General features: G+C 41.2%; 3 protein-coding genes across 7 annotated transcripts in view; 1 reads left to right on the plus strand and 2 right to left on the minus strand.

Annotated features, from left to right (window-relative positions):
- Window positions 1-1186: 1186 nt before the first annotated feature.
- Window positions 1187-6803, plus strand: rnf215 (ring finger protein 215). Its single transcript, XM_056418675.1, has 10 exons — window positions 1187-1514; window positions 2868-3041; window positions 3127-3198; window positions 3334-3419; window positions 4066-4120; window positions 4209-4313; window positions 4866-4988; window positions 5369-5512; window positions 5631-5733; window positions 6349-6803. The coding sequence occupies exons 1-10, from the start codon at window positions 1293-1295 to the stop codon at window positions 6369-6371; spliced, it is 1107 nt and encodes a 368-aa protein (XP_056274650.1). The 5' UTR covers window positions 1187-1292; the 3' UTR covers window positions 6372-6803.
- Window positions 6804-8202: 1399 nt separating this feature from the next.
- On the minus strand, window positions 8203-19840 carry ascc2 (activating signal cointegrator 1 complex subunit 2). Of its 3 annotated transcripts, none has more exons than XR_008832354.1 (20): window positions 19747-19840; window positions 18538-18643; window positions 18269-18427; window positions 18006-18179; window positions 17773-17902; window positions 17027-17094; window positions 16809-16913; window positions 16595-16707; window positions 16422-16496; window positions 16221-16325; window positions 15669-15737; window positions 15492-15566; window positions 14638-14854; window positions 13898-14094; window positions 13202-13321; window positions 12888-13112; window positions 10090-10180; window positions 9750-9841; window positions 8821-9051; window positions 8203-8718 (listed from the first exon to the last, which is right to left on the minus strand). XR_008832354.1 is itself a non-coding variant. In XM_056419401.1 (19 exons), the coding sequence occupies exons 2-19, from the start codon at window positions 18619-18621 to the stop codon at window positions 8877-8879; spliced, it is 2274 nt and encodes a 757-aa protein (XP_056275376.1). In that variant the 5' UTR covers window positions 18622-18643; window positions 19747-19840; the 3' UTR covers window positions 8203-8876. The 3 variants fall into 3 exon arrangements, 1 of the variants encoding a protein (XP_056275376.1); XR_008832353.1 differs by having other exon boundaries at window positions 8203-8492; window positions 8630-9051; XM_056419401.1 differs by having other exon boundaries at window positions 8203-9051.
- Window positions 19841-20938: 1098 nt separating this feature from the next.
- Window positions 20939-24567, minus strand: part of slc39a14 (solute carrier family 39 member 14) — a 30220-nt gene continuing 26591 nt past the window's right edge. For all 3 annotated transcript variants that reach the window (XM_056418587.1, XM_056418588.1, XM_056418589.1), the window contains exon 9: window positions 20939-23818. In XM_056418587.1, the coding sequence (XP_056274562.1) occupies window positions 23666-23818 (153 nt within the window). In that variant the 3' untranslated portion in view covers window positions 20939-23665. The remainder of the gene's footprint in view (window positions 23819-24567) is intronic.

Raw genomic sequence — 24567 nt, forward strand, 5'->3', positions numbered from 1 at the left:
GGGGGCAATTCTTAAGGAAGATAGGGGAAACTCTCAGGTAAGGTTGGGCGGTCAATTCTCAGGTAAGGTGGGGTCAATTCTCAGGTAAATGGGGGGGGCAAGCAATTCTCAAGGAAGGTGGGGGGCAATTTTCAGGGAATAACATAACACAAAACACAAGCTTTGTGGAGAACGCTCTGACGTTGTCGTAGTGTGGCACTGACTAGCTGCCCCCTGGCCTTGTGACTTCTTCTTCAATACATTCAGCTCCCTGTGTGATGTCAACAAGACAAGCTAAATCCATGAGCCATTTGGGATCCATGAGCACAGGAACAGCCATCCACAGCAATGGCCTGCTCCACACCCTCCTGTTCCAGTTCACATCTTTCTCTTTTTTTAAGCACTTATTTACAATGAGATAATAACAGTTATTTTGTAATGGTACAATTTGGATGGAACAAATCACTAAACATAAACAAATATAATCACATTTAACGTGGAGTGGGTTTCTCCAGGACAAAAACTAAGTGAGTCATCTCTAATTTTAGACAATCTTTGGTTTTAATCCGACAATCTCGCACACGTTTATATCCAACAAGCGGTAATAAATATATATATATATATATAAATTAATATTAGTATTATTCGTCGATTAAGTTATTCCCATCTGTTTTAATGCTACTCTTAAAAAGGGTAATTATATTTTTTACAGTTTAGCCAAATTTCCTCAATGGGCGACATGATGTGATCACACTGCGCAGGTGTAACAGCTACAGGTGGCTTTGGTTTGAATATCGGACGACAACAGTGCACACGAAGTATTCCTCGTTGTAATTATAGACGTGAAATAGTCATGCACATATGTATTCATAGCGGGTCTGAATTGTGGCTTTAAAACGAAGAAATAAATTCGGCAGGTTAGTCTCAACTTCATATATATTGTCTTTGATACGGACCAACGGTCAAAAAACTAACTTTATATTAACAGAATAAATTTAGCATATTTATATATTTTAGTGGGCTCTGCAGTGAGCTAGAACGACCGTGTACTATTTTATTTAATACATTATTGGATTTAATTTCAGGTTATGCGTCTCTACCTGTTTGTACGCAAGATGACGATCCTCCTGCTGTTTCCGGTCGAAACCGGAAGCTGTATTCCGTTGTTTACATCATTCGAGGTGTCAAGCTAGCGAAACTGGAAAACCAAATTCCTTGAAAAAAAAAGAAGAAAGTTAGGTAACAGTTGATGATGTTTATGTATTTATAAGAGTTTTATTTATTAACTGTATCTGTGTCGGTTGTCCCGGGCCATGGCTTTAGCTCGCTGCCGCTGTTGGTGCCGCCTCTGGGCGACGTTACCGCTCGTCCTGCTGCGGTGGCCCGGGCCGCTGGTGGCGGCGGAGCAGGTCGCTCTGGTGGAGGTGTTCCTGGAGCAGCGGCCCGTCGTCAGCGCGCTGCTCCAGGGGGAGGTGGTGGTGGAGTCCGGCAGGAGCGCCGAGGACCGGGAGGAGCTGCAGGGAGAACTGGTCCTGGTGAGGCATATGTTCGCTATAAAACTGTCATAAAAATAAAAAAATCTGAGAAATAAATAGTCTAAAAATTGCATATGACCAAAATAATGCCCTCTATTTTTTCAATTCACCCAAAAGTACCAAGGCGATATCACCTTTATCCTATTTAAATATATACATTTCATAAATAAAAAACGTATAGGTATTACAGGCAAAATATATTTATAGATATTTTTTTAATATATATATTTATTTATTTAGATACACATGTTTTTATATATGTATATATATCTTATATATCTTTTTATTTTTTTATATATATTATATATATTTTGATTTTTATATATACACATTTTTTATATGTATCTTATTCTTTAATACATATATATATTTGTTTTTTAAAATATATTTATATATAAATATTTATTTTATTGTATATATATATATATATATATATCAGGCATGAAAACGGGTCAGGGGTGAAAAAGGTGAGGAGGATAGGGGGGGGGGGGGTGCTGGTGGTGACTTCCACGAACATCGATGTTGGACGTTGTATGATAATCTATAGGTCCTCCATTCTGACACCAAGTCAGTGATCGGGCCCTATAATACTATAATAATAGTAATATTGTGTATAATATGGTCATTCATGAACCAACTTCCTTTTTTGTTGTTGGCGTGAACAAGTCTTCAAGTCTTGTGCTCTGCTGAGCCACGAGTCTGTTCCTCGAGTCTGTTCTGCCTCTACCTGGTTGTCGCGATCTTCTATACCAGGGGTGCTCAATACGTCGATCGCGGCGTTGTATGGTAGATCGCATGACATAAAAAAAATTTGGCCCGCCCCCCTGTCACTTTCTCTATAGCGCCACATTACAGCAGCAGCATGTCATTTCTGTCTCTACGTGTCGCGTTAACAGTCCTCTGCCCGCCGTCTCGTGCGCTGCAGAGCTCCGACACCGGTTTGCGCGCATTGGGACGGAGCAAAAAAAAAGTCACTAGCACCCCCCGTCAACAATCCTTCTCGGCTCGCGCGCGACTCTCACTAGCACACCCCCCGCTGATTGGCCGAGACGCGACACGTCCCATCAAAGATGTTTTATTGCGAAGAGCACCACTTCACACTTTCTCCGCGTCCCACTCCAATCTCATAAACGCCGGCCGGCCAATTGACCCCCCCCCACCCCCTACCCCAAAACAAAAACTCTTCGGATCTACACGATTCACGTAAGTCACCTATCTTGGTTTCAAAACGGCGAATTTCGCCGAAAGGTGAGGGATTCTCATGCCTGATATATATATATATTATATGGTTGGCCAGAGGCAAGTGTATTTAAGTGCTTTTCGAAAAGTGTTCATCTTGGTTTCCATCCTCAGGTTCAAGTGGCCGAGGAGACGCAGGCGAGCGGAGGAGGAGGAGGAGGAGTAACGGGGGAGGACGACACCAAGGAGCAGGAGCTGTGGATCGGGGTGGTGCCGCTGGAGGTGGACCAAAACAAAGCCTCCTCCACCGGACGCCAGGAGTCCTTCACCGACACCATGGTCAAAAAAGTAAGAAGCTGAACTCGCTCCAGAACAGAATTTAGCTCGTATGAATTCATGCAACACACTCGACGTGCACCCTCCTCTGTTGAAGATGAAGCGAGCGCTGGTCCTTGGGGCGTCTGCGCTGATCATTCTGGCTCTCAACCAGAAGACTGTCAGCGAGGTAAATCCCCTTTTCATTTCATCCCCGAGTCTTTAAAAGAAGAGAAGAAGAGATTGTGGATTACATTGAAATTTGTCAGGAAACATTTTTTCTTCTTCTCGTATTTACGCCGTTCTTCATGTGTTGGTGCTGCAGATGGATCTGTCGCAGGTGCTGTCCAAGCCCGTCATCGTGATCCAAACATCTGAGAATGTCACCAAGCTCATCGGAGCTCTGCTCAGGTGCAGAACACGATATTCTGTATTCATGCCGACGTGGAAATATCTCATATACCAGTTTTTAAAAATCAATCTGACAATTTAATATCATTAATCACATGCTTAACCTCAGTTGAGGATTTTCCTGCCAACAGATCAAACGATGCTTTCACTGTCCTGCATGTTATTATTAATAAACATGTTGTTATTAATAACATGCAGGACAGTGAACGCATCGTTTTGATCTGTGGACTTAAACTGGTTATTGTTGAATTTCTACACCAGTAATTTAACAACAACCAGTTTAAGGCCATATTTAATCTCCAATTTATGTCCATAATAAGTTGGTTACTTATTCTTTGAATTTATAACATTGTTAATTTTGTATGGCCAGCTATAGTTAATTATTTGGAAGTAATGCAACAAATATTTGTAGGAAGATTTATATACATATATGCAATAAATATATGTATTGTATATAAATCTTCCTACCAGGAACATTTTTATTTTATAGTTTTTTAAAAGCAAGAGTAATCGTAACTTGCTTAAAACAAATCTAATCACTTGTTCCAGTTAACAGCTTAGTTAATTTAAATGAACTAAATGCACTAAATGAATCCTCTCTCTCTTCTCTCCCCTCATCCCCCCCACCCCCCCTCCCCCCCTCCAGGGGCCTTCAAGCCACAGCGAAAATTACCTACGAGACGATCCTGCAGGACAACCTGGTGAGATTGGTGTGTTTCTCAGATGTTTAGCGCCCTCCGGTGGCGAGAGAGCAGATGACAGGCTGAGCATGCTGCTGTGTCCGGGCAGGGAGCCACGCTCACGCTGTGGTCCAGCTGCGGCCGTGCGAGAGGAGGTCCCTACGGAGAGTGGCAGGGGGTCATCTGCACGGGAGAGACCAACTCTCAGGTCCAGGTAGGGGAGCCCGCACCGACACACGGTTTTGTTTACGTGTCCGACTACATTTATATTTTACTCAAAGTGAGATTGAACATTTTGTTCATATACCGTGTTTTTTCATTAGAATAATTAATAATTTAATTGTGTGTGTATATATATACATACACATATATATATGTGTATGTATATATATATACACATATAAATATATATACATATATAAATATATATGTATATGTCTATGAAAGAGTATTACAAAAATCAAGATATAAATCACATGTTGTTTTATGGCCAAACTCGATATAAAAGAATATTCTTTATTGATTTTTAGCGACAAAATAAAATTTCACCAAAGCTTTTTACCCAAAGTTAACGTAATCAGAGAACTGCTTCACATTCATGTGACTACAAATGAGGCATTTTTAGCTTTTTGAGTAATATACGGATTATTAATCTTCTACTCTGGACCGTGGGGAAAAAAAATTCTCAGCCTGCTGCTGCAACCGTGGTCGTTCCGAGACTCGATGTTAAAGCTTCGCCGCTTTCCTCCTCCTCTTCTTCTCATAGAAGTACCTGCAGCAGCTGTGGGACACGGTCCTCCTGGTGGCGCTGGTCCTCAGCACCGGGGTCATCGTTCAGGCTCGCTGGCAGAACCAGAACCAGGACCAGCAGCGCAACGAGGACTCGGAGGTAACCATCTTTATCTTTACTGATGATGTCATCGCAGGTCACACGTTGGTTTTGTTTTACACTTGTACAAATACATCTTTGGCATCTTTGTACTTCAGTTTAAAAGAAAAATCTGCTGCATTTATTTGATCAATTAAGTTACTTTGCAGTTTAAAAAGTATATTTGCAGCATTAAAGTAACACACGAATACATCAATAATTATAATACAATAACATAACATATTATTCTGAGTATATTAGTCCATTCTAAATATCTACTTTAAGTCTATTTTGATATGAATACTTGGCGTATTTCTACATTGTGGTACCCGAGTTCATTCATGTGTTTTGGTTCCCTCCTGTTGCCACGGCGATATAACATGTCATGTGACATTCCTCAGCTCTTCCCCAAACAGGACGTGCTGAAGACGATGTCGTCCCTGAAGACCAAAACGTACCGGCGGCCCGACCCGCGGTGCGACCCGACCCAGCCGGTGGAGACGGACGACTGTGCGGTCTGCCTGGAGCCGTTCAACAACAACCAGGTGGGGCAGCGCTCCGCTCTGATATACACTCTTTGATTTACACTCACGATTCCCTGGAAAATGATCCATGTTGTTGTTGTTGTCGTCGTCATCTTCTTCTTCATCGTCTGCGTCCCAGTGTCTCCGGGTGCTGCCTTGTCTCCACGAGTACCACAGGGACTGTGTGGACCCCTGGCTGCTGCTGCATCACACCTGTCCTCTGTGCAAGCGCAGCATCATCGGTGGGTTACGCAACACCTCCTGGATGTTTACAACGGCATTACTGTATGGCTTGTCAAATATTATACTAAGTATATATATATTTTTTAAATAATGTTTAAAAATAATATTTATATACTGTTTTTTAAAATAACATTTACCATCTTTTTTTTAATAAAACATACTATGTTTAAAATATACTGTTTTTGTTGTTGAATAAAATATACTATTTTTTGTATTATAATATATATATATATTATACTATATTAAAAATATATATACTATGGATTTTTAAAATAAAATATACAACGGCTTTAAATGTACTAAAGCTTTTTAAATAATCTACTATTCAGACTTCTAAAAATGATTACATACTATGACTTCTTCACATTGCCAGAGTAGTATGTTGTTTAAAATATCATATTATTGTATGTTCTAGAATTTTTTTTTGTATATGATAAAAACTGTCCAAATAAAATAGTATTGAATGTCACAACAAAAGTCACAGTGTGTGTGTGTGTCGTAGATAATAAGTAAAGTATGTCATCATAGTTATAGTTGGTCAGTAGTATAATGTCGTATAGTGTACATTATAAAAGTAAGTGTGACATCACTAAATTCAAACTCTTCTCCTCCAGGCAGCGCTCACAGAGACGGTTAACGTACGCCTCACGCCATCGTTCTCTGAGCTCGCCGCTTCCTGCTCGCTGCTAACGGGACCTGGAAGAGAACCGGGTCAGACGTTGACCTCTGACAGTTCTTTGAAGCACCGTACGGGGTGCTGCTGTGTGTATACAGAACTTCTTCCTGGGATCATGTGAACATACGACTTTGTTTAAAAGTTTGTTTCTACGCGTGAAGACGAGACTCGTCACGGTAACGCCGCCTGCTGCGAGGCGTTCAGGTGTCAACTGGAACATTCAAAGCTTTATGGTTTACGGAGGGACGCGTTGACCTACTGGTCAGTGTTAATGTCACTTTAGGTCCAAATGATGACAATAACCAACTTATTAACATTGATAAAACAAACATGACCAAACTCAAAGTTTGATATTAAATGCTAGTTGTTGAGGTTTAGTGGAGAAGAAACTGAGCTACGGGTGTTTGCACTGGTCCTTAAAACACACAATATATATTATATCAATATATATTATAGAAATATTTATAATATAAATATGTATAGCTTATTTATATAATATCTGGTATGTAGGACAAGGTGTAAATATCCCTTTCTGCATACTCGAGACTCCGTGGGCTGGTCGAATGATTGATGGCATCCTATGGGTTATCAATAATATATATAAATATATATTTATAGAAATAACTTTATATACAATATATATATATTATAAATATTTCTATAATATATATTGATATAAAATATATATATACATATAATACATAAATATTTATATTAAATTAATATATGTATTATAGAAATATATGTAAAGCTTATGTATATATTTATATACTATATATATCATAGAAATATATATTATATATATATTGATATAATATACAGGACTGTCTCAGAAAATTAGAATATTGTGATAAAGTTCTTTATTTTCTGTAATGCAATTAAAAAAACAAAAATGTCATGCATTCTGGATTCATTACAAATCAACTGAAATATTGCAAGCCTTTTATTCTTTTAATATTGCTGATTATGGCTTACAGCTTAAGAAAACTCTAAAATCCTATCTCATAAAATTGTAATATTTCCTCAGACCAAGTAAAAAAAAAAGATTTATAACAGCTGAGTGTTTGTCAAGGCTCAGGAAACCCTTGCAGGTGTTTCGAGTTAATTAGACAATTCAAGTGATTTGTTTAATACCCTACTAGTATACTTTTTCATGATATTCTAATATTTAGAGATAGGATATTTGAGTTTTCTTAAGCTGTAAGCCATAATCAGCAATATTAAAAGAATAAAAGGCTTGCAATATTTCAGTTGATTTGTAATGAATCCAGAATGCATGACATTTTTGTTTTTTGAATTGCATTACAGAAAATAAAGAACTTCATCACAATATTCTAATTTTCTGAGACAGTCCTGTACATGTATATTATAGAAATATATATATTATAGAAATAAATGTATATATTATAGAAATATGTCTTCACTGCAGAGTGAAAAACCCCACAAACGCACCGTATTTATATTTTTCGTTGTGTATGTTTCAGTAACTAAATTCATAAGTTTATAAACAGTTGGACGTTAGACCCTTTTGATAATATTGATCTCCTTTTGATTATATTGATCTGCTCGTTTCCTTCCAGAAGGTCATCTCTGCTGCTGCATTATGTAATAACGTAAACTCGCCGTCTTGGATCCGGTGCAGTGACGGTTGTGTTTCATGTTTAATGTGCAGACACGTCGACGTCGTATCGATTAGACTTAAAACCCAAACATCAGTAGAGCCCCATCGGAGGCACTAACTGTGAAGTCTCAAACTAAATTATACTGTGAAAAGATTCAAATGAATGTAAAAAACAGTGTTATTGTATTTATTTTATGTTTTCTCTTTTTATGCAACGTATGTGTGGGGGCTTTTTTAAATTTGTTACAAAATGCTCCGATAGATCTGTTCTCCACATATAAAATATTCTGTGCATGGCGACTTGAGGAGGGTCCTAAATGGCCACGAGGGAGACGACCCCTCTCCCTGTACTTTTTTTTTATACGTAGGCTGGAAACCAGCGAGTGAAATTCCCGATGCACTTGAACGCCACGTGCAGCTGATGTCCAGCAGCCTCCATCACCGGGCCGTTGTCCTTCCAGCTACAGAAGGAAACACAGCATCTTCCTTTTATTCCTATGTTTTCTATTCGATGATGATGATGTTGATGATGTCAAAGAAACATCTTAAAAATAATAAACTGATTTGTTACTTGGCAAAAAAAAAGAAAGGATCTTACTCTTTGTCCTCGAGACTTTTAAAACGAGCTATAAAAAGAAAAATAATTTCCTCCAGAGGGGTGAAGGTCCTTCGGGGGGCGCCGGGTCCCTAAAATCAGACGTTCAGAGTTTTAAATAAGCCGCTAACAAAAGTCTGCAAGCTAACGGAACTCAAAACCTTCCGTGGCACAGTGACTTTGGTTGTTCTCACGCCTCGGCTCTCCTTTCCTCCTTTCCTCCTGTCCTTCCTCCCGAGCAGCCGGCAGGTCACGAGGGGATCATCCCTTTGTTCCTCTTGCGGTCAGCCATGTTGCGGCGGTTGTGGTTGGCCCCGCGGCCCTTCTGCGCCTCCTTCTTGCGGCGGTCCAGGAGCGTCTCCTTGTTCTGGCCTTGACCTTTGGGCTGACCCACCACGCCGCTGGGACGCGGCTCCGGACGGAAACTGAGAATAATACATTTCATTTAAGACGCGCTTTAGTTTGACTTCTGTCACATTTATTAAAGAGGTACTAAAGTATGATCGTCATATTATTGTTTCATGACAGACGATAAAAACTATTTACAGACTTAATTAAATTTTTTACTTAACTTTGACATGCTGTGCAATGACAATTCACAACATTCAATGATATGACTATTAAAATGTATGACACTATTTTTACCATTTAATTAAATATTTCAATGACAGTATATTAGGACTTATTTGTATTTTCTCCGACACTATTTTTACTTTTTAATTAAAGAATGTTATGACAGCATTTTATGTATTATTAGCATTTTTTATGACACTTTTTACTATTTAATTGAAGAATTGTATGACAGTATATTAGGACTCATTAGCATTTTTTAAATGGCACTATATTTTTACTATCTAATGAAAGAACATTGACAGCATATTAGGTATTATTAGCATTTTTTACGACATTATTTTTACCATTTAAATTAAATAATTTATACAACAGTATATTAGTACTTGTTTAAAAAAAAATGACACTATTATTACTATTTAATTAAATAGTTATATGACAGTATATTAGGACATATTTTCTTTTCTTTATGACACTATTATTACTATTTAATTAAAGAATTTATACGACAGTATATTAGGACTCGTTTGAAAAAAAAAAAACTCCTTCTCACCCTTTCCTTTGATGCATGGCGGCTCTCCTGGCTTCGGCCCGCTCCCTCAGCAGCGCCGGGTCCTGGACAAACTGGTCCCGGTTCACATTGTTCTGAAATACACAAAAACCCACCCGCACGTCAACACGGGAACAAAGGAACCAACAAACATTTAAAAAAGAGATTACAGCACGGACTGGGACGTATGTAAACCAAATGATGTTGGCTTTAAGTGACCAACATGTAGCTTTACACTTGAAACAATTGGTAAAATTGACATAATTGCCAATTATAAGTTGTATTTTACACACACACTAAGTTTAAACTGCTGCGTTGGTCTATTTGGGTTTTCTCTCAGTACCTGCAGTGTCTCTTCTTCCTCTTCATCTTCACCCTCCTCCTCCAACTCTGGTTTGTTTCCTTTTCTCAGGATCTGTGGAATCGTGAAAGGCCTGCGAGGAAAACACACACGTGCACACACAACACAAACACACACAGAATATTTTAAGAAATCCTCTGAATATTTAGCACAAGTATATCACGTTCCAAATTGCAAAAAGCATTTTGTCAAAATAAAATTAGTAACGAATACGTCTGTGGAAAATATTGTGTGTGTGTGCGTGTGTGTGCGCGTGTAAATTAAGCCAATAAAGCATCGATAAAAAAAGCCGATGACGTGACGTAAATTAATTGCGTGACTTCCACCTGCCTCAACAGCAGAGCGGAGCTTGGCAGTAGCAAAATGACTTCTCCCGTCTGGAATGTTTTCAAATGTAGACGTAGTACTTCCAAAAAGCCGCGGACGGCCAGCAAAAGCGCTGCACGTGATGCCATGTCTCCCATCCCTCGCTGTGAGTGAGCGCTGCCGTGGGTGTTTTTTTTCTTCTTCAATACAGTTAAATTCATAGTTAGTTTAATTTCTACAAATTGTGCACATAAAATAGGGGGGTATTGCGCTGAATGAATCCCAAAGGGATCTGTATGAAAGTTAGGAAATAGGTGAATGAAGATATTACGGCTGTAACATGAAGGTGGATCTGTCCCTTTAACTCCGTGCTGCGTTACGGAGAACATTCCATTTACCCGTTAACAACGGGAACCATTTGAAATGGGGAATGACTAAATGATGTGAACAATAATAATAATGAACCGGTGAATGATTAAAACCCGACATGAACTAATATCTATACCAGTGGTCCCCAAACTACGGCTCACGGGCCGGATCCGGCCCGCCTCCCCATTTGGACCGGCCCCCTGAACAATACCAGAGACGCGTTCCGATTTATTATTTTTTTCACCTGGCCCGCTGCCGTTGAGATTGCAGTGATTGAGACGCGGAGAAAATGTGGAGTGGTGCTCTTCGCAATAGAACATCTTTGATGGGACGTGTCGCGTCTCGGCCAATCAGCGTTCAGATGTCCACAGCGTTTGGGAAATTAGGTTAGCTTGAATGTCATGGTGTGTTCACACCGGACGCGTCGAGAATTTTACGCAGCAGTCTCGACGCGCGTCGGAAAAAAAGTGTGTTCAGACCAGACGCGTCGCGACCGCAGAGTACTTCCACTTTTTAGTGGACTGAGCTGCACTCCCACTGCGCTTCTCGCTGCTCTCTCTCTTCTTCTCTCTTTGATACGTGTCTCTGACTTTTCCACCTACGGCGGCAGATCTCCTCTGTCATGAAACACATATGCCGGTGTTACACCCCTACTGGTTTTCAAACCTACTGGTTTCCCTACGCGTGCGTTGTGTTCTCTTGACGTCTGCAGCGGGGCTCTGTCTCGCTCACCAGATTAGTCACACATTCACAAACATATTGCTGGAGATCTTCAAGCCACCGTTCATATCCATTTCGGCGATTACGATTGTATAAGTGAGCAGTGCATCACAGCCACGGATGAAGAAATACATTTTCGAAAAATAAAAATAAAAAGATCGCCCGACCTGGTTTCGATCTCTTTCACGCAAAAGGAGGCTGCACTCAAAGACGCGCAGTCTGTGCGCTGCGCCACCAGATATTAGTTTCAAGTCAAGTAATTTATATATTGATCCATTAAGTCACATTTCTTATGTTTTCATGGGAACAGTTTGGTCGAAGGGATCTGAAACAACTGGTCATCTTGAGCGGATATTTACACTTTGAAACATGTTTAGCGATGCTTGTTCGCAACGCAACAACCACACAATACCGCACACAGGTGAGCACATTCTCACTAGCCCCGGCTGGCCCTCCAGCAGACAAGGCAAACGTTATGTGGCCCTCTTAGGAAAAAGTTTGGGGACCCCTGATCTATACTATACTGTTGAGTGTTGACATGAAACAGACTAACCGCTGGTTGATAGAGGCAGCCTTTTAAACAAAGCGAACTGCTAGATTATAGATAAAAGATTACCATTCCCCTGCCATTCTGTGATCGGCAGTCATCGGCAGATCAAGATTTTATTGATCGGTGATCGGCCCCAAAAATGCTGATCGGAACATTTCTAGTTCTCACATATGGGAATAAATATATTTAACAAAACAATATTTAAAGGTTTTGTTCTTTTGATTTAGAGAATATGATTTTACAAGACAACGTTTTAATTTTTTATATAAGTATAAATCACACACATGTTGACCAATAGGTTTCCAAGACTTTAAACCAAATTTCCTCGACTAAACATGTTGTGAAATCTCCGTGTATACATGAGTATCTACCTTAAAATGACCCAATGAGACAATAATTTGATTTAAAAATATAAATATTTATATTAATGTTTACTCTTTTAATCAAACTAAGTACAATTAACATATGAATATGACTTTCCCAAACTTTTGGGATTTAAATCTGGAATTAAACATTTAAAGATTCAAGGACTTTTCCAGGTTTTCCACAAGTGTACGAACTCTGAATATAATAAATAACCAGAGAACATTTAGTCTTATCTTTCTGAATCTGATCCCCCCCCCCTCCCCCCCTTTCCCTTGCCTTAGGTATTATTTGCATTTTTTAGGACACTATTATTACTATTTAATTAAATAACTTTAAAACAGTATATTAGGACTTATTTGCATTTTTATGACACTATATTATTAATATTTAATTAAATATTTCTATGAAACTATATTTTGACTTATTCACATTTTTTATGAAACTATAGTTGCAGTATTTTCGGATGTACCTTCTGCTCAGCAGGCTGTCCCCGTCCAGGTCGTTGGCGCCCACCTGGCTCATGTCATAGGTGTCGTCGTACTCGTCGTCGTAGGCATCCACCGCGTAGGCCTCGCCCGTTTCCCCCGGCTGCAGCACGACCTCGTCCACCACCGTCTCGTAGGCCTGGTACCGAGCCTTCTGCTGCGCGATGTGCTGCTTGTCGTTCAGCATCTCGCGAGCGTTCTCTCCTTTCCTGCAGGAGGAGGAAGAGGAGGAAGCAACAAGATGACAAGCCCCCCCCCCGTACTCGTCACATGACGCGGCCCATGGCGTGGCGCTCACCTCCGGCCCTTCCAGACGCGAGACATGTCCACCTGCTCACGGCGGAACACGTCAAACTCATCGTCGTCAAACACGTTGGACCTGACGTCCAGAACATCTGGAACCTTCTCCTTCACTGGCCTGCAGGGGGGGGGGGGGGAAGGAGGGAGAAGAAGAAGAATAAGGAGGGAGAGGAGGGAGAAACAGAAGAAGAAGGATGGGGAGGAAAAGAAGAAGGATGAGGAGTAGAAGGAGGGGGAGGGAGAAGGAGAAGAATAAGGATGGAAGGAAAAGAAGGAGTAGTAGGGAGGAGTAATAGGATGAGGAGGAGGGAGAAGAAGAAAAAGAATAGAGAAGAAGGAGAAGAGGCAAGGAGAAGACACAGGTTGAAGATGTGTACATTACGGCTGCAACAATTCTCTGTATTTAAAGTTTCTCTTGAGGTTTTAAATGTCTGTCGTCAGATTTTATGACATCACCCTTTCATCCAAACCGTCATCGCTTCATCATTTTATCATGTTAAACATTCAAGTCGCTAAAATCATAATTAGCGTCTGGATTAATAAATTAAGGCCAGACATGTGTGAGGTCAGTGACCTTTGATCCCAACATCGAGAGCAAAGGTCCTGAAGGTGTGAAGCTGAATACATTAAAACAGAATAACCACCACTTTAGTGTTTTCTCAATATTGTGAATTTAGAAGTGTGTGTGTGTCACCTGGGCATGGCCCGGTCCATCTGCTCCAGCGCGGGGGTCAGCCGGCCCTCCAGCAGGTTGTTGATGACCAGCTCGGAGCTGTAGTCGTACTGCTGCAGGCAGCGCAGCAGGAACCCTTCACCCAGCTCGGGGAGCAGCTCCCTGATGACCGACAGCAGAGACTCAAGCTCCGCCTCACTCACCATGCAGCCAGCAGACTGGAGGAGGAGGAGGAAGAAGGAAAAGTAGTAGTAGAAGGAAGAAGAAGAAGCGAGAAGCAGAAAAAAAGAAGCGAGAAGAAGGAAAATAAGTGGTAGAAGGGAGAAGAAGTTAAAAGAAGGAGAGTAAGGAGGAGAAGAAGAAATGACATGTAATGTAATATTGTAAAAGAAGCATTTATTCATGACGCTCATATTTCTGAACGTCCGTCTTGTTTCATCTTATATTTTAATATTTTGAAGTGAAACGTGTCCCGTTGGTTTTACTTCTACATGCATTAAAATTCCCAGCATGCACCTTGTTTTTAAAGTATGTTCTCCTCTCACTGACAGGTTGCCTCTTCACCTCAGGCGGTGGAACATATAACAGGAATATAATCCACCACTTTATGATAATTTATAAACAAAACAAGTAACTTTGAAAAATATTTAGATTAAAATCGCTAAGATTAATTAATTGTTGGTTGCTAGGTTACATTGGTAAACATTCTGCTCCTTTGCTCCCCACTGATAATGGAGAGAACACAAACACACAGAACTCACATCGCCTCCTGTTTGGGGAACAGCCGTCGGGGCCTCCGCTCCCTTCAGGCTCTCTCCTCCTTCTGGCTCCTGGAGTTTAAAGCTCGATGAGGAGGCCCCACCACCAGCACCACCCGCTGTCCCCCGGGGCCGAGTCTGGCCGTGGGGCCTCCGCCGCCCCACCCCGTCCCAGGCGCTCTGCACCCCCTGGAGCAGGTAGGACGTCCTGGTCTCATCGCTGAGGGAAGGAGGCGGCTAAGGAAACAAAGCGACTCAATAGTGAAAGCGACAGGAGCAACACCTAAAGTACACCACCGTTCAAATGTTTGGGGTCACGAAGAAACGTCCATATTTTTTAAAGTAAAAGCACTTGTTTTTTTTCCAATGAAGATAACATTATATGAATCATGAATACTCTGTACTTAGTTAATGTGGTACATGACTATTCTCTGGTGTTTAATGAAGTCTCTACATCGGTGTCTAGAGGCCCATCTCCAGTCTTCTATTGGTACATTGTCTTATCGCCTTAGAAGACTAACAGAAGGGTAGAAAACCCCTGAATGTGAGCACAGCTGAAAACAATTATGCTGGTGAGAGAAGCTAGAAAACTTTGAGCCACAAGAAGAACATTAATAACATTAACAATAAAAAACATTATTTATAACCTTGTCAATGTCGTGACTATATTTTATATTCATTAGAACATTTATTTGATAAATAAAAGTGTGAGTTTTCATGGAAAACACCAAATTGTCTGAACTTAAATATCAAAACAACTCCAGGGCTTCAAAATGGTGTGATTTTATTATGTACGCGCCTGTCCCTTTAAGAACCGTCACGATGCTTTCAGCTCGTTTTGGGCTCCATCAGGATACATGGCGGGCAGCGCCTGCTGCAGGAGGCTGATGTCGTCGGCGATGGGGAACTGCTCGTCGTAGTCCGACAAGAACCTGGAGGAGGACGGAGGGAGCACAAACCCCCATCATGCACTTTGGCATTGCACTTAAAGAGAAGAAAAAATCCACCCCTGATCTCAAAGAGTTATTTTGTACCTTTTCTCTGGTAAAAAAGAGGTGAAATGTTGGAGGAGCTCCTCCGCAAAGGTCTGCATGTTTTCTCCCCTGCAATGCAAACAAAATCAAAAGGAGCAGAAGAAGAAGGAGGGGAGAAGAAGGAGCGAGAAGAATAATAATAAGGGAGATGAAGGAGAGAGAAGAATAAGGAGGGTGAAGAATAAAAAGGAGGGAAAAGAAGAAGGGAGAATAAGAAGAAAGAGGAGTGGGTAGAAGAAGGAGGGATAAGAAGGAGGAGGGATAAGAAGATGAAGGAGAGAGAGAAGATGAAGAATGAGAAGGAAAAGAAGGAGAAGATGAAGAATAAGGGAGAAGAAAAGGTGGAGGGAGAAGAAGTAGAAGTAGAATAAGAAGGGAGAAGAAGATGGAGAAGATGGAGGGATAATAAGATGAAGGAGAGAGAAGAAGGAAGAGGGAGCAGAAGAAGGGATAACAAGGAGGGGGAAGGAGAAGAAGAAGGAGGGAGAAGGAGAAGAAGAGGCATTAGTTTGGTGTCGTCAGTGATACAAAGTGTCGGAGCGAGGCGCTCACCCCTCCAGGATGGGCTGCAGGCAGCTGTGGTGCAGCAGCAGGTGAGCCGTCTCCACGATCTGACGGCAGGAGTGAGACAACCTCTTCCACAAGTCCTCCTGGAGACTGGAGGAGGAGGTAGGTGGTGGGGGAGAGGGGGGGGGGGGTCAATGAGGTATTCAACGAGCTGGTCTTCTTTTATTTTATGAACCAGAAACTCACCCTTTGTCCTCAAAGCTCCTCTTCCTCACCGCCCTCTCCAAGTCGGGCACGGCGGCCTCATAGAACGAGGTCAGTCTGACAGAGACACAAACCAACAACAACAACAACATCAACAGAAGGTTTTCTTTTCATTTCCCTCCTGATGCTGCCAGGTGTCTTCCTGACCGACGTACCTGGCCAGGAAGCCGTCGGCGTGGAAGCTGGAGCAGGCGGTGGGGAAGATGTCCAGGAAGGCGTGGATGGTGGTGGTGGAGTCACACAGGTAGAGGACGAGGTCCACGAGGTCCTGGGGCAGAGGAGACCACACACACACACAGACGTGTATAGACGTGTGTGTGTGTGTGTGTGTGTAGATGTGTGTGTAGACGTGTGTGTGTGTGCTCTGACCTGCTGGCTCATGGTCATGGCAGTGGGCTGTTTGTGTGCATTCAGCTTCAGCGGCTCCGCGGCCTCACAGAGGAGACCACACTTTTCCAGGATGGTGTCGAATACCTGGAGAGAGGAGAAGAAGAACACGTCACCTTTGAAGAAGGAGAACACGTCACCTTTGTGACTTAAGAAGAAATCATACACTTTAAATTTAGGGTTCTTAAATGTGATCGTACCTGTACCACGGTGGGGACCGTCTCAATCAGGTCGCTGTAGTACGACGGCTGCTGCGTAAAGATGTTCTCTTATGATAATGAATAATAAGGACATCAAGAGTGAGAGCACAGATTAAAAATACCATAATCCATATTTTAATCCCAAAACGTTCCATTTAAATCATAAACATTCTCTATAATCAGGGGAGGACATATTTTATTTTTTAGGGGGCTGTTTTTCCTCCACTGGCTGAACTCCAGCATTTAAAAATAAATTGTGACACTTTTTGAAACTTGTGAAATAACATTTAACCTTTGTTCCAAAAAATATATATATATACTTATTTAGGCTGACAGTGTATGAGCAATGGTCATAATAAGACTATTAGGCAGTAGTCTACAGATTCAAAGAGTTTTGAGATTATTTTTAACAACAAAACAAAAACAGAAATCAGACGATTATATTAAATTGTATTCTTATTTCTTTGTGGTTATTTACTATTAAATTTTTTAAACAACTATTAACAATAACTTATTTCTTAGTTTTTTTATAATTCAAAATCATATTTATTGATTATTTAATTTTTTAGTACAGGCAGTACAGACGGGACACACAACAGAGAACAACAACAAAACACTATCAAATTATCTAAATTATGGGGGCATTGTTTTACCCCTCCTAGGGGCAACATTATATTTCTTAGTGGCAGTTTGGCCCTTTGCCCTCGTGTGTTTCCGACGTTGTCCTTAATGATTACATAGCTCACCTATCATCTTGTGCAGCAGCTGACCGTTCCCTTTCCCAAAGAGCACACAAAGATCCAGGATTTTGGGAATGTCGAACAGGAAGTTCTCATAGATAATTTCTCCAAACACCGCAGGGGTGAGGAAGTTCTCCTGTGGGAGAGGAGCGCAGAGCGACAGGAGCAACAGCGTTTTCATCATTTGATTGTACCAATCAAACAATAACTGGTATTTATGATTCCTAGATTCCTGGAACCTTGGACTCTTTGTGCGTGGCCATCCGGAGGAAGGTCAAGAAGACGGCCCGGTGCACGGAGCGCTGCATCTCGACCACCGCCGGAGAGGAGGGCAGCGGGGCGAGGTCGAGGCTGCGGGGAGCGTGGTGCAGGTACGAGTCTAGGCACCTCTGCAGAGACTCGTCAAACACCACCTGGTGGAGGAAAGAGGAACACCCGCGAGTTTCTTTCACCTTCTTCTCACGGTCTGTTCCAGACATTTACACATCAGCTGGTCTCTCACCTGACACCAGAACTTGTCATGGGGCAGCGCCAGCAGCCAGTCCAGGTCCTCCGTGATGAATTTGGCATGTTCCATGAACTCCTCCGCCTCGGCGGGATCACCGTCCTGCGGCGGGGATTTGTAAGGCACGAAGCAGCGCTCCTCCTTCCTGGCCGGGTGCTGATGTGGAGGAAGGAAGAAAAGTCAGGTGATCCCTGGAGCGCCACAGACCTCCCAGAGTACATTTTTTATTTGATTTTTTAAAGCGAGGCGGCGCCGCTGTGACTCACCAGCGCCGGCAGCGTTTGCTCTTTCCCCAGCGAGCCCGGCTCGGTCACCTGCTGCTCATCCAGTGGCACCTGGGCGCACGCCATCGCTTCTCCCTCTCTAGTTATTCTATTTAAATCAGAGCAACAAAGAGAGATTAAAAATACACGTTTGCTTCTGTGTATCGGTCATTTCAGCGTACTTGTTGCTGTAGGTGTTCAAAGATTTAGGATGTAGATTTACTTTTTTATACCTATTCAGTCCCTGAACACAACTAGCTTTGGTTTCAGTAAAAAATGCTTTATGTGATAGATTTTAATCACATTCCCGTAAAAGGTTCTCCATTTGAATCTCTACTCTCTTCATGTTAGTGTTAGTCACTTTATATAACACCCCCACAGACAGGGTTATTAATCTGAGTTTGCACTGAAGGACAAACAAGACATAAACAATATACATATGCATCTGATGTAGAGCTGCAGCTTTTTTTTAAAAGCAAGCACCAGCTTGGTATTAAGTATTTCTACTTTTTCTTTTTATTAAACAAACAAGACCCTGAACGCAGCAAATGGAATACTTATCTACTAATATAATATTCTCACGTACTGTACTACATCTAACCTTGCATACACAAACATGCTTAACTACACATTACATAAACTGACCTATAGAGTATTTACATGTATACTACCGTTTATACTGTATATCACATCTATAGCATAATACACCTCATTCAAATCATAGCTCCAGCTGTTTAATCTACAATTACTACACATATGCTGAAATGCATACTATGGTTAAACTGTCTACTCTGTATCTAGTTTATGTATACCACTTAATGTTTATTCCACTATATGTTATTCTGAACATTAATTGTACATGTACTGCAATTTACAATTCCCATTTAACGTCACATGACGTCTCACTGACAGAGCAAGTGGACCCAACGGCTGAATCAAAGGGAGACCCCGTTAGTTACCATAACTAACCAGGGCTCTACCGTTAGTTAACAAAGTGGGAGTTAACTAGTTAACTAACCTAGCGAACAGCCGTTTGAAAGCCACCAACTAGACTCGTGACAGCACTTAAAAATACAAAAAGGAGCTAACGTCAAAGGTAACGTGGCAAACCGGCCGGCGACTTTGCGCCCGGTCCTCTCACGACTCGAGTAAATATTAACGTCCCGGGACATTATCGTTACGATTAAGTGAGTTAAATACACATCCGTTCACCTGTTAACGCGACTCTCTTGTAGCTCGTTCAAAGACCATCTCGTCGAAGTCGTCGCTGCTCTCCAGTTTCGTTTCCAAACGGAATTGTAAATCACCTATATTGGACCCCGGAAGTGACGTAGTTTCGTGTGCTGTTACGGTGTCTTCACCGCCCCCTGGTGGGCACCAGAGCGCAGCACACTAGCAGTAATACAGTATAGACACGAACTCGATGTAAACTTTGGGTTTATCTGTCATTTAAAGTATTTTATTGCATCCAATTCGTGTTTTTACGTTATAGAAAGTAATTAAGTACATTTACATAGATTTGTAGATAATAAATCACCTCTGGCCAAATGAATCACTCAACGATAACAATGTTGGTTTGTCTTTGCACTACAACTGTTTTGTTTGCTTTGTACGTTATTTTAATATTATTCTGTTCTATTTTATAGTATATATATATATATACTATAAATCGAACAGAATAATATTTATATACATTTTGTAGATTTATATTTAAGTTTGTACACAGGATAAGCAATAACATATAGAAAATGCACAATATATATATATATATATTTTAATTTATATAAATCCAATTGTTCGATTTTTAAAATATATATACAAAAATGCAGTATACATATATATATATTTAGTGTGCATTTTTTATATTTTATTGCTTGTCTGAAGGTATAAATGCTGCTGTCGTGAAAAATGTCCTCTTGCGCAATTATTAAAGTAACTCAATCTATCCATCTCAAATACTTGAGGATAGAGTTCATCCCTGTGTAAAAACCCTGCAACACTATTATTCACCAGCAATCCAAAATGTAAATATCTCACATCTCAGAATTTAACTTAATACAGTACTTGCATAAATGTACTTAACGTATTGTATTTTTTCACTCCTGAATACTTATTTCCTTTTTCTGCTTCTTGATACATCTAATCCGCAACACCTCAGGATGGAAATATTGTATTTATTATTATTTGATCACATACCGAGGAATAAGACGTTTTCTTTTCAATCTTTCCTGTGTTATAAAGTTATATATTTACAACAACTTCTACAGCTGTCCATTTCATTACCACTAAAGCAAAAAAAGGGCGGATAAAAATAGAAAAATGTAGATAAACAAGTCCACAAGGAGAAAAAGTGTTTTATTCCTGTTAAAACCGTAACGAGACAATAAAGACGCTTGACACACAATGTTCTTGGAAAAGAATGTTTATAAAAAAAGATTTCCATGACACACACAGAGAGAAGGCTCATGAGGAATCCCGTAGATTACATTATGTACAATGTTATTAAATTATTCATTCTTAAAGCACATCAATAAATGATCAAAATCTTCAGAGAAGTAAAACATTGGTTGGTTGTTTAACTCTGAAAAAAAGAGACGTCTGGTTTCATGTCTTATTGTCCGTGTGCAATAAGACATTTATGAATCCGACCTCGACTTTCCGATGTTTATATTATCATAACAGACCATGAGTTCAGTTTGAGGTTCTACGCTCCGATTTCAGTTTGTAAACATACAGATTTAAATGCTCAATGCAAAAAGATATCACATTCAAAATAAAATACTGAAACAAAGATAACAAAAATTTTTGTAACCCTCCTGTTACTTTTGGGGTCAATTTGACCCCATTCAATGTTTGACGTCTCTAAAAAAATTATTGACATCATTCTTTTTGCTTCACATTTCATGACTTTTCCTAATTTATTGGGGACAACTGGGAAAACATAAAATTCACATGATATGTTTTCAATGTCCTGTACACAACTTGTAAATTCTAATCATTTTCTGGAGGTTTTAATTGCTGGGGTCAAATTGACCCCACAGGTAAAATATGTTAGTAAATTTGAAGCTAACAGGAGGGTTAAAAGACAGACTCTTCAACTGCTTTCATGGCTCGTGATGTAAACTGAATATTTTAACTGTTAGTGTGTAAAGCATAAAATAAATATTCTATGGCTATAACAACAATGCATAATATACCATACATCTTAAATATCAAGCGGCAGTAATACTGTACCACATGGTACACGTTTTTCATAGCTGGCCTTCTCCATCCGGGCAATAACAAAAAAACATTCAGCTCTTAAAACAATATGACGGCCAATCATGGCTCCCGGTTTCTATTTCTAATAAATAATAAACTACAGCTCTTTAAAAAATAAAATTATAATATTAAATCTACAGAATAAGATGTTGTGCGTTCTGTCGGAAAAAAATGGATCCTGGATAACAGCTATATTGATATCAGTAAATATGGATTAAAGAGCAATTTGCAGCATCAACAATACAGTAGACAACTTCATTTCTCCATCAATATTATGTGTGATTAATATAAATACAGTCACAGAAAAGTAGGCGGAGCTGCGTGTGTAGATATACATACGATTGATCTTCTTCAAACCTTTGCTGCGCTGTAAAAGAATAGAGCATTCTGGGAGAAACAGCCTGCGGAGGCCGAAGATTCAGATGATACGAGGAATAAAAAAACTATTCAGTGATGAATCAATGAAGAGCAGAAGGTAAACGACATGAAGTCACCAATATGAACACCTGCACGCAGAAAAATAATGGTTCCTAAAGGGTTCTTTAAAAAACTTTGTGGTTCCAAGAAGAACCATCACCTACTGAAGAACCATTCTTTTGGTTTGAGATACCTTTATAGGATATTTGAAGAACTCTTTAAGGAAAAGGTTCTTTAGAGAACCCTGGTTTGAAAGGTTCTTTGTGGAACCAGAAATGGTGCCTTAAAGAACCATTTTTTAAAGGTTCTTTGAGACACCTTAATAGGTTCTTTGAAGAACTATTTAAGGAAATGGTTCTAGAACCCTGGTTTGAAAGGTTCTTTGTGGAACCAAAAATGGTTCTTCCGTGGCATCACTCTGAAGAACCATTTTCGGTTCCAGATGTCACCTTCATGGTTCCGTGTGTGGACTTTTTGTCCGATCCGGGTTGCTTTGGGGATCTCTGTCACCCTCTGAACGTCTCCATGTTCTCGATGGTCTGCCCACGTTTGGTCTTCAAAAAAAATTCATAGTTCATGTTTATCACGTATAAAAATATATATATATAACATCGACACGCATAAACGATTATGATCCAGCTGGAAGTCAGTTTGAAGTTCATTAAAATTCCAGTTCGGCTTCCTAACGATTAGTTTCTTTTTGGTATTTAATGAGAAAAAAAGAGAGAGGAGTTTAAAGTGTGGAGGAGAAGGATGTCGATATTATAGCTGCTGTTACCTGATTGTGCTTTTCCCACCTCCTGAGGATGTCCTGCCATATAAATACTGTGTGTCGTGAATCTCACTTCAGGCTCAATGACATCCACTGAGGGACAAGGGAAGGAAAGGGAAGGAAAGGGAAAGGGAAGCGGAGGAAAGGAAAGGGAAGGGGAGGAAAGGAAACATAAGAGAAGGGAAGGAAAGGTAAGGGGAGGAAAGGAAAGGGAAGGGGAGGAAAGGAAACATAAGAGAAGGGAAGGAAAGGAAAGGAAATGGGAGGAAAGGAAAGGAAGGGAAAGGAAAGGAAAAGGGAGGAAATGAAAAGGGTAAGGAAAGGAAAAAGCCAAAATGGCCGACCAGAAGTCTTGAGAATAGGAGGAACAAGTTTTGAGCGACTGGGCGAGTATTTTGCATCTCAGTTTCAGAAGTCTTTAACTCGTCTATGCTTCAGGTGATGTTTCTAGACTGTGGGGGGGTCCCGCTCGGCACGGGATCTACTGCATGTAGGGAACTCCACGTGTTCACGTCTTTTTTTGATCAAGTAGGTGTGTGTGTGCGTACCTGCCGCACAGCAGCCAGAAGACTGTCCCAGGAAACCGAGGATGGGAGAAAGATAAAGAGGAGAAGAAGAAGAGGAGGAGACAGTTCCCTCCTCTTGGAGAGAGGGGGGAGGGGGCGGTGCAGTTTAAACTGGCTATCCGAGCTGGATCTGTCCAGAGTAGGTGGTGAGCAGCAGCATGATGGAGAAGCCCGTCAGCAGGCCGGCGTTCTGGATGGCAAAAGTGATGAGGAATCTGCTGCCACCGGCGTCCTCTTCCTCACGACTCACCTTGTTCATCTCCGGTAACTGAGGAGCAAGAGCAACAACAACAACAACAACAACAACAGAGAGATGAAGAACCTCACAGCTCAAAGTCAGGATATCACTACTTCACTGCCAGCGTGTTTAACACCTGTGGCAGCTGTGGGGGTGGGGTCTCCAAATAGGCCTGCTCTCATAAAAGGAGAAGTTGAGAGGGGAGAGTGAGCAGAGGCGCCGTCGTGCAGTCTGCGTCCTGAAAGAAATAAAGCATGTTCCTGAATCGAACTTTGGTCTTGGCAAATCCTTGGTGCTTGGGGGGGAAACCCACGGGTGATGACCCGAGAGTCGTCACACTGGAGCCCAACGTGCGGCCCCCTGGAGGGAAAAAGCACCTGGAAGGAGAGGAGCCAGACCGGCAATGCAGCGGTTTGGAGCAGATGCTGGTCGGGACCAGGCAGAGGCTAACCGCCAGCTGGGGCTGGCCCCTGCTCCCGGGGCCCGTCGCTGCAGCCGACCCCTGTTCCCCGCGACCAGTGTAACAGCTCCACGGCCGTCACCCGTGGGTTTCCCCCCAAAGCACCAGAGATTCGACAATACCAACGTTCTGTTCGGCAACATATTTTATTTTCCAGCAGGCCGCACGACGGCATCTCTGCTCATTCTCCCAAACTCACCGGCATCGGAGCTCTGCCGCGCGCGAGCCGAGAAGAGTTGTTGATGGGGGTGTGTGTGTGGGGGGGGGGGGGGGTGCAAGTGACTTTTATTCGTCCCGATGTGCGCGCGCACGCCGGCAT

This window comes from Pseudoliparis swirei, chromosome 7, assembly GCF_029220125.1.
Source record: "Pseudoliparis swirei isolate HS2019 ecotype Mariana Trench chromosome 7, NWPU_hadal_v1, whole genome shotgun sequence".
Lineage (NCBI taxonomy): Eukaryota > Metazoa > Chordata > Actinopteri > Perciformes > Liparidae > Pseudoliparis > Pseudoliparis swirei.